The following is a 10,845-nucleotide window of genomic DNA, read 5'->3' as shown; positions in this document are numbered from 1 at the left end:
TATTCTGCCTCTTTAACTCTGTGCACATCAACACTCTGTGGATGTCAAACACAAAAACGAATGTAGATGCGTGACTTTAGATATAAAGAAAGCGTAAAAACCTTAATACTGATAAACAATATTAACACCTCATAAGCACAATGCAGACTAATAAATCAAGTCAAGTTAAGGATAATTAAGAACAAAGCATTTGGCATTATAGATTCATTTTGTTTTATAATTACAATTTTATAATTCAGAGAATGATTCCTGATGTGTACAACTGATGTTCAGACTGAACATAATATTGGAGGTAACTTGATCTCCATTGACATTTAGTGAAAAAAGGTTAGTGGATTTATGAATATTTCATAAAATACTGAAAAATTAAGACTCCTGTGACTCTTAAACAGCTTGGATTATAAATATTTTTTTCTCTATCCGGAAAACCTGCAGCCTTTCATATGGAATGTTTAAATGGTTAAATTATAAAGATGAATGTGTTCTGTCATGTCCACTCTCTGTCAAACAGTGTTTGCAGGGAGTTATTTATGACAAAGATATTGCCCAACTAAGATGTTCATGTTGTTTACTGATGGAAAGAGTGGGTCAGCACACACTCTGATTTCAAGCGTGCACTATGATTCAGAGATAAAGGTGTTGTGAGAGTGGATGTTATTTTTTCCTCTCAATAGACGTTGCGTAGGTGCAAACCATGTTGGACAAATACGGAGCAAACAAAAGCATCAATAAGCACACTGTTATTTATCATCACTCTTAAGTTGAATTCAGCTGTATGGTGATTGGTTATGAAAAAAGTCAGTTTGCTAGTTACAGTGAGTTAAACTTGTCAGAACTGATCCATGTGGACATCTGGCCATGCACCAACTGGTCTGCACTAGATCTGCAGTATAATCTACTATTACTTAGCAACGACTGTTTGCTTTGGCCACTCTTTCAGATCCAGAGCTGAAGACACACAGAAAAATGAGCCACAGTTAATTTAAGCAGATTGCTGTTTTATTACAGAGCATTTACTGTAAATCTTTGATTGCATCTTCATTCATTTACTATCCTTATGAGATGCTGAGATGTGTTTATTTCACAATGGTGGTTCACTATGTCACAGTGAAAACACACACACACACACACACAAATGCACAAAACTATCACATGCCATTCACACTAGCAGTTTCATCAAATGAGGTCAAAGGTCTAATCATGTTCCGTCAGCTAATAATATTTCCAGAGAAGGAGAGCGAAGGAGAGCTCTGCTTTTAGTTGGAGGATGACGCAGATGAATACAGTGATTCACGCAAAATAAATTAGGTGTGGCAAACAGATGAAGTCTTCAGCTGTACCTTCTGCTGTTCTCAGCGTACATTTCTGGGTCATTAACATTTTGCAGTAATTTCTCTTTTCACAACCATCACAGCTGTTTACTGATGAGTTTTTGTCTAGTTGTGTGTTTAGATACAGCTTTTTTTCAAGCCATAATACATTTTCTAAAAGAACTGGCAAAAGGTGTTAAATTATTACTAAAATTGATACCAAGATACTAAATTTGTATTTAAATTGTGTTGAATCTAAACTTAAATGGAACAAAACAACAATCTCATATGATCAGAAAAGTTGTCAGTTTAACACATTTTACTCACAGAGAGAAAGCTCGAAATGCTCACATCTCACTCACCTGATCTGTGATTTCTGCAACTTGTGATGTTCAGTGACAAGCTGCAAGGACAGTTGGTTGTCATGACAACACCCCGACTTTTGTCCTCTTCATTGTCACTGTCACCATCAGAGAGCAAATGTGTAAAAATTCTTTGCTCACAAGTCAAAACATCTGAAACAATAAAATCAGTAAGAACAGTAATCTGCAACTGCTGGGACACATTTAGCTTTTGTGATAATCTGATTTGAAGCTTCCAGTGTATATAAAGATATAAAACAGCATACTCTATATAGACCAATGATGTTTTGGAGATAAAGTCAGAAAGGCCAGATTGAGGTGCTTTGGACATGTTCAGAGGAGAGACTGTGAATATATCGGTAGAAGGATGCTGAGGTTGGAGCTGCCAGGCAGGAGGTCTAGAGGAAGAGCAAAGAGGAGATTTATGGATGTAGTGAGAGAGGACATGAAGTTAGTTGGTGTGAGAGAAGAAGATGCAGAGGACAAGGTTAGATGGAGGCACATCATTCACTGTGGCAACTCCTGAAAGGGAACAGCTGAAAGGAAAAGAAGACTCTACATGGATAAGTAGAATTACAGTGTAGATAATGCTAATCATAGGTTGTATATAAAGGTATAGAAAAACATACTGTATATAGATATACAGTATATATCTTTAAATATGGTGCTAAGCATAGATTGTATATAAAGATTTTAAAATATATGCTGTAAAATCAGTATCATGACATGTGGTGCTAAACTGGAATTAACAATTGGAAACACACTTGTAATGATACTGATTTAAAAATACAGAAATAAATACAGCATACACAAATAACTGAATAAAAATAAGTAAACATTACTATAGCATCAGAAAATGATTTCTGTCAATAATATAAAGTACTTTATTTATATATTTCTTAAATGATACAAACTTTACAAACCAGTACAAATTATGAGAGATGAGACTTGAAATAAATGCACATTGAGTATAAAAATATATATAAAATAAATGTACAGTACACATATGCAAATACAGTACTTGATGTATGTTGCAGTTTTACATAAATGTTAAAAAAATGTCTAGAGTTTGGGGACAAGAAATAACTGAGAATCTACAATCATAATCAGGCTCATATCCATCATATACAGTTAGGCAAAGGGATGTTTTGACGGGTGCACAGTGTGGTCCTCTCACTTTCATTTGCACACTGTGATAAATGTCACGACTCTCGATCTTTACTTGTATGATAGATAGATTTGTACAATGATACATTTTATAAAAAAGCAAAAACAGCAAGCAAAATAAAGTATTTGCTACAGTACCGTCCTTTCACTGGTGGTTTCAAGTATTTGTCTTGCTTGCTGTTAATGGTTGTGCAGCTGAGCACATCCTCTGGTTGTTTGAGCAAAAGCCCCACTTTCTTTTTAAAGGCTCATAACTTCAGTTGTGAAAAATATGATTCATTCTGGGGACAAAACAAAAGGACTTTATGGAACAATCTATTTTCACTCTTTCAGGTCACTAAAGTTTGACTCATGTTGTACAAATGTCACTGGTTATCAGTGGATGCTGCACAAATGTCATTACATCGTGAGTCAGATTGGCTTCACGTTGCAGGTGATAGACTGAGGAAACAGTTCTTTGATGAGGGGCAGTGACAGGGTTCAGACTGTTATCAGGACCTATGAAGGTCACACTGACAGGCACCATGGTAATGGACACTGAAGACTCAGTTACTCTTCCAATTAGGACTGGTTGGTTTGACGCTTTCTTTTGAATCTTCCTTTTAGTTTCTCTGACAGTTTCTTTTAAAAGAAACGGTTCCTTATTAGAAAATAGGTTCACCTTTTTCAAAAACAACAATAATAAAAAAAGAGGGTGGGGGATTGTGTTGGAGAGAGAGGTGCTAGATCAGGTTACACCTTAGTAAAGGTTTGTGAAGAATTTGTGTTGAATTTAAAAAATGTAATTGTTTTTTTTTACTCACCATTGCGCAACCTACTGGTCATCCATACAAGATGATATGTTGCAATGGTTTTACGTGTTCACTATCAGTTCTCATGTAACAGATTATAGAAAGCTGTCTGCAAAATATTTAAACACATGTTCGTGGACACAGGTTCAGCATGTGGCTGAGCTGAAGCAACTTTTTCACCGTTCAAGAATTGTTCAGTGTTGGACACAGGAGACTTTGATGAGTTAATGCCTCTGCAATCAGAATCTGTTTAACCCCATTTTGATGATTTGTGATGTTGGTCTGTATAAACCCATCCAGCAGTGTGAGTGTGCTTTTATTTTCTAACATGCTGTTTCACGTTTACAAAAGGCCGGAATGTCTCTTGCCCTTGGACTGTTCAGGCCTATTTTTGTGGCGCCTCGCACGGTCCCGGTTCCAGCCTCCAGGGGGCAGTGATGCTTTTCAAAAAGTCTCCAGCTCTCAGGGAGAAAAAGGACATCAGCAGCAGCTCTGACTCAACTTTTCCTGAGGTGTGGTGTCCCTGACTGTGAGTTGTTTCCGCAGAATATATGTATTGTAAGTTTATTTTAAGTTTGAAGCACAAAGATATGTCATCATCTATACAAGTGGATCAAACCACGCACGTATTGTAGTTTATATGAATCAGTAGCAGAGTTCGCTCTGGGCCCTTTGCTCTCTTCAAATGATAAAACGTGTGTCAGCTCTGTCAGTCACTACTGTGGGAGGACGAGTCTTTGTGTCACATCACACTGACGGGGAACACCTGTCTGATAGCCTTGCTTGTTGCAGATCTTAAATAGGCACACAGACAGACGTGCGCACACGCACACACACAGTTCAAACACAAGCATGCAAAACATTTTGCCAATGCCAGCTACTTCGTAAATCAAACTCGAAAGTCTTGTCAGCGGGAGGGGCACCTTTTTTCTTCCCCCCCCCCCTTTTTTTTTTTTTTTTTAACTAACGGGCTGATCAGCTTTGTCTTTTATTTCCAACAGCACCGAGGGAGCACAGCTAGTGACCTTAAGAACTTCATCTATTTGTATCTTTAAAGATGCCGCACAAGAAGAGACGTAACAGCAGTAACAAAAACACAAAGGAGGCAAATGAGGTAGGTTTCCTTTTTTAAAATGGATGTGAACATTTTCAAAGTTCCAAGTATATGATAAAAATTGTTACACGTTTACACGAATGTTAGCGTTGATAGGGGAGTTACGGAGCTTTTATGAAAACGTCTGCAGCCGAGTGTTTGTGGTCTGGCTGAAAAACGGGAAATGACATCTTTTTGGCAAATTATTTAATTGGATAGTTTTGTTTTAACTTAAATTCGACCTTATTGTAAATTTTAAAGTTTTTATGATAATCGGTGTTGCCTACGCAGAGTTAAGAGGTGATCTCATAAGCATCGGGTGGGGATGGGGGTGGGGATGGGAGTGGGAGTGAGTGAACAGTATGTACAGGTCAGTGCCTGATTAGTCTTTCGTTATGCGGAAGAGCCCGATCACTCTGATGAAGAAGGACTTTTCTGAACTCTTTGAGTTGGATGAAGAGTTTAGAGTGATAATAGGCTGAAGTTTGGGGAGTGGCTCACACCCTAACGTTGGTATGACAGCAGCGAGCTTGCAGTCAGGACAGGAGAGGGTGGAAGTGCGGTGTTGAAACTTTCTTTCTGGGTGGTGTTTCTTTTCCTTCTGATCCTCCATGGCGTATGCAGCATATTGGAATAGTGTTGTGAGTACATTTCTTTCTTTCACCTTCTGGCGATACACGTAAAAACAATCCTTAAAGCAAATTGGGCAGCTGCAAAGTTTCTGCAGCTACGACTCGCCTGTCGTTGAATGATCTATAACACCTGGCTTAGGCTGCACCAGACAACTTGAATCAATTTACTGTGAGGGTGTGTGACTATTAAACTGAGCGAGGCTTTAATACACACCCAGTTTTGGATTAATCTCAAATATTGATGGACGTCCCAAATTAATTCACAAATAACGAAGAAATCTTACTATTTAAACGACTTATTTGCTCATACAAATACTTCAGTATAACAAAGCACCTAACACATTTATGACCTGACCATGTTTGCTTTGTTTGGTTGATGGTGTTGGACTTTCATATAGATGTCAGAGCAACAGTTTACTTCTTAAGACATTTGGAATTCACCACCACAAGAGGTTGAAATCTCTGCATCCTGTGTCATTCAGCCCTCCATGTCTGTGCACTTACACAGCAGCATCCTACAGTGGCAAAGTGCTGCTTTACCCCGTGCTGCTATTTCATAGATGCACTTGAGTGCCCGAGAAGAAAAAGCTCGATTCTTTAAAAAATCCACAGAAACCTCTGCAGCACATTGGTTTTAAATTAAATATATTAAAAAAAAACTAAAACAGAGGATATCTACTGACATTTAAGACACGTAGAGGAAAGATAATCCAAGAAAAGACAAAGGATTTGTGGAATGTTTTTAAATTTTGGTTTAAAGACCTGAATTTTAACTGTAATGTCGTCCATTTAAAATCACTTTGAACAGATGAAAACAAAAATGCGAGTGAAAACCATCTCCCTCCTACTGATTAACTAGTTACTCTGTCTGCCTGCTGGTGCAATGGCGCTGCTTTCCTGGGTGATGTTTGCTTTTCTCCAGGTGCTCTGGTTTCTTCCCACTGTCTGGAGATGTGGATAGGTGTAAACAGTTAACAATGTCGCGTAATCATGACATATCTCAAATTATTTATACTGAAAACTTTAGGAATTAGAAAAAACAGGCTCCAAGTCGGAAACATTAAAGCGACAATGTGGCACATTTGCATGATATCTTTCAGATGTAAATATTGGATTGCAGTGTATGCACAGGGAAAACAACCTGAAAATGTGTTTGTCTCCCTTGGCAGTTGACTCAGACCTGATGATATGAGGAGGTACTTTACTGCTCTTGTGTTTTACTTCCTAAATACCCGAACACTTGTGACCTTGGGGTTTTTTTTTTTTGTTTTGTTACTTATGTGCAGTGATTATGAAATGTAGTCATTTGTTTACTGACCGTTCTGTTATTGAGCAACTGTAAAAACATTTCCCCTTAGTCTAACTTTACTATACTTTATTTGTATATTTGAACAGGGGTAATGCACATTAATCAACATTTCTGTAAATATGCCAGTAATAGCTGTTTAGTTAATTTGCAACTGTAGTCCCTGGGCAGAGTGTTTACATGGCAAGTAAAACACAATGACAGAAAATAAATAAAACCTAACATAACTCAAATGAACAAACACTTAAGAGTATTCTTACAAACAGCACAGTAAAAGTCACCACATACCAATTATGCAAGCATAAAGAGGATAAGACTCATAAACTGAGTACCTACAAACCAATACATGATGAACAGAAAAACAAAAGGCAGAACTATGGTAAGTTGGGAGAATTGTGGTAAGGTGAGAGCTAAGAGTTATGCTCGCAGCTCTCACTGAGAACGCTGACTGGCTAAATGAACTTCTCCTCATCTAAAAACTCAGAGGTGGTGGAGCCAGACTGTGGAGTTGTGGAAAAACCAAGCTGGCAACTCTAAGTTTTACAGTGTTGTCCCCAACTTAAAAGGACATGTTTGTGTAAAATCCTGCAATGTTAATGTAATGTTTACCCAGAGCCTGTTGTAAACTTGGTTTGGTGTTTTGGTTGTGTTACAGGTTTGTGACTAACTTATGAGACAATATGTCAAATGAGACATTATCATGGCATAAAAATATAACTTTGCAGCTTCAGTGCTTAAACCATCTCTTATATATGGAATTGGCCAGGTTGAACTTAGCTGTTGTACTCACTTTTTTTTAGCTCATTTATCTCACTAGAAATTCCTGAGCTACTTCTATCTTTATTATTAGCCAGCTTTATTTTTACTATGGTCTCACACAGGCTTAGGAGTTCTCCAGCTTTTTAGAAACTCCGAAAACTGTTTAAATGTTAGACAGAAAAGGCCCAGTGTACAGTAGGTGATGCAGCGTTTGAGAGGGGTAGTACTTTGTAGTTTTACATATGAAGTCTATCAGTTGTTCTTTTTACTAGGCTGAATCTTTTTGTGCAGATCTGATAATTTCAGGTTTACAGTTAAAAAAACAAACAAACAAACCACAAAATGCCATAAGTGCAACAACTTCAGATTAGTGTTTGGGAAGTTACAGAAGTACCTTGTGTCCCAGATAGGTTTTCCATTAATTTTGTAGTGTAGGTTTTTTTTTTTTTTTCTTGAGAAGGGCATACATTAACATAAATGTAACATTTGATTGGATTCCTTCAACAATTAATAGATTAAGAGGGAACAGACCAAAACCTAGTACAGTCCTTTCGGCTTATCCCGCAAGGTCAGGGTCGCCCCAGCGGATCATTGTCCGCATGTTGATTTTGGCACAGTTTTTACGCCGGATGCCCTTCCTGACGCAACCCTCCCCAATTTCTACCGGGCACTGGACAGCTGGGGAGGGGAAAACCTAGTACAGTATATTAGTAAATATTATAGTGTAGGTTAGTGTGCAGGATTTGTTATTTGAATTCACAAGCAGAGATTTCTTCAGATTTAGCTGTAGACAAACACTACACAGCAGGTTTACTGGCCTTGCTGTGTTTGTTGTAGGGAGAATGAACCAGTGTTTGAGTGTCCACTGGTGTTTGGACACGTTCTGTGTAGACTTTCCTAAACTTTGAATTACACACTCAGATCTTTCACTCACTGCATTATTGTTAATGGTTAGCATTAGATTCCAAGAGTGAGGAGTATATTTTGGGGAAACTAAAGCCAGGTTCCTGCAAGTTCTTTTGCCTTCACTTTCATCAGAACCTATGCTATTACCTCTGCCTGCTCCTTGGTCTTGGAACGTAACCTAATGTTTACCATGATATTATCTGTTTGCCTTTACGTGTCTGCCCTATGGTCTACTCTACTCTCGACTTATGGTCTACTGATTAAATAAGACACATCAACTCAAGCATCTCCTGTCAAAATAACTTCATGCACATATTGCGTCAGCTCTCTCCCTTACCCCCCAAACACACACACCAACTAATGAATTGTATTTGGTTGAATCTTTCTGCATGCCTAGTTCTCTGTGGTAAAGATACCAGTGTGTGTGCTGTATGTTTTATTTGGGTAAATAAACAACATAATTAAAGAGACAGCTCACAGCTCCACCTAGACTTTTACCTTTTAGTGACTCTTTAACCAATCAGTCTGTGTGCTGCAAGAAACAGGACGTTCGTGTCAAGCTGGTTTAAACTCACGGTCCGAAAAGTTTATTATTTTTCATATTTTGTTGAGGTGTGCTACTAAAACACGTTTTAGGTGAAAGGCAAGGCACTCAGGCTTGACAGTGACTCATTCAAAGGCTTCATTGTCTCCACACTCCACCCTGTAACTGCTCAATAGGTTAGATGATACACCCAAGTCACAGGTGAGGTGAACCTCAGAGATATGGCTGGAATTTAAATAATCTTTTAAAGCAAATGAAAAACAAATGGTGTCATACATAACTGGCTGTATTTCTGTCACACTATCTAAAGTATGTATAGTATTCTGCGGCATAGCAGAAGGGGGTATATAATCTGTTCCACTTCTATCTCACAAAGGTACCATAGCTTCAGAAAGCCAACACCCATTCCCTAAGTTTTAGCAAATCAATCATGTGTTTCATAAAAAACACTCCCTAAATTCCTTTTTCTTCAAGTATTTGCTGTTGCCCAGGCTTTTTTTCATGCACACAATCATATTAAATGGTGCATGCCACAGCTTTATTCTGGGAAATATCCAGGGTCTAATCAGTGCCACTCCCTGCCATTTATCTTTAAGAGGTCCCGTTGCTGTAATAGAGGATACAATTTTCAGCTTGGCCTTATCTGTCTTAGCAGATATTTGACAGACACATGCAACATAAAACTCAAACCTGGCCCCTCCTTTAATTCTTACAGGCAATTAGACAGCCAAGGGCATTGCACAAGCCAACTTTCACTGCCACACGCACATTAGGAGTTTGTACATAGGTGTGTGTCTGTGTGGGTGTGTTAAAGGAGTTTCTATTTCCCTGAGAAGCAGCTCATATGTTGTGCCTCTGGAGTCAGTTTGCAGTCAGTTCACTTCCTATTATAGCACAGACAGTAAGGACCTCCCCCTGCCTCCTCTGCTCTCCAACCACGCCTCCTTCTGCCCTCCCCCTTCTCTCTCATTCCCTTTCCCTGCCTGTTGGAAACATGCTGGCAGCCGACAGACAAGCCAGAGGCTGACACACACACATACACTCGGAGGCACATTCAGCTAACATGGGGCAGTTACTGAGCTGGATCCGAGGCCCACGGGACACCCCGGCCTTGCAGGATGTAGCGGTGGAGGAGCAGGTGTGTGCAAAGGAATCTGTGCGTGTTTGTGCTTATGTGGTCATGTGGTACAAATAATCCAAAAAGATCCGTGTTTGTTTTGTTTGCTGAATATTAGTTGGCCTGCTAATAAAAATATGACATGATCTCTTAGGCTGGTTCAGGAGGAAAAACAGTCTTGGCTCCAGTCCAAGTTAGTCCTCTCTTCTCTGCAGGAATGTGTGAGTCTCCCGGTCAGCCTCTGCAAGCTTTTATAGTTGTTAGACATTAGGCCAAGGCTGGAACAAGGTCTGCTGTGTTTGCTAACAGTTCGAACAAGCTCTAAACAAATGGGAAAAGTGACAGATCTGTGCTAGGATTGTAGTTTCTTTGACTCAAAGGAACATCAAGTTTTGTTCAGTGTTTCACAGGAAAGGGTTTTGATTTTTCTGGCTCGCCCAAATAGCATTCTCCTGTGATAATCTGCAGAAACAGATGGAGCAGTCTGAAAGGGTGTGTAGCTGGAATAAACTTTGACTTTCTTTCTTTGCACAACTTCAAATTGCATAAAGTGTAGGTCATACGCTGTCCCCTTAGCGTCATTAACTGTTGTTTAAGTTTCTCATGTCAGTTCTTTGTTATCAGTGCTGTGGTAGTTTGCGCTGACTCACTTTATGTGTTAAAGGTTAAATGCCAAATGTGTCCTGTTAGAAGGAATTAACCGTAAGACCCATAGATTTTTGATGAGTAGAGTTTTGTTTTGTTTTGGGCCAAGATTTCCCAGCACTGAGCTGGAACATTCTGCCTCCCCCACATTTCTTTCTTATTTGGCACCATAATCATTAGAAAGACAGGAAATGGTCAGTGGCTAAACATATC

At 38.9% G+C, this 10,845-nt stretch overlaps 1 protein-coding gene across 36 annotated transcripts in view; it reads left to right on the top strand.

The window, feature by feature from the left end:
• Window positions 1-4,588: 4,588 nt before the first annotated feature.
• Window positions 4,589-10,845, top strand: part of cast (calpastatin) — a 32,516-nt gene continuing 26,259 nt past the window's right edge. For 20 of the 36 annotated variants that reach the window (XM_067504037.1, XM_067504048.1, XM_067504040.1 and 17 more), the window contains exon 1: window positions 9,848-10,008. In XM_067504037.1, the coding sequence (XP_067360138.1) occupies window positions 9,934-10,008 (75 nt within the window). In that variant the 5' untranslated portion in view covers window positions 9,848-9,933. Of the gene's footprint in view, window positions 4,745-5,133; window positions 5,365-9,847; window positions 10,009-10,845 lie in introns of those variants that run through there. The other 16 variants (XM_067504047.1, XM_067504039.1, XM_067504031.1 and 13 more) reach the window with 9 other exon arrangements.

Source organism: Channa argus, chromosome 5, assembly GCF_033026475.1.
Source record: "Channa argus isolate prfri chromosome 5, Channa argus male v1.0, whole genome shotgun sequence".
NCBI classification, from domain to species: domain Eukaryota; kingdom Metazoa; phylum Chordata; class Actinopteri; order Anabantiformes; family Channidae; genus Channa; species Channa argus.
The sequence above is the reverse complement of the archived record's forward strand: the minus strand, read 5'-3'. Positions and strand labels throughout refer to the sequence as shown.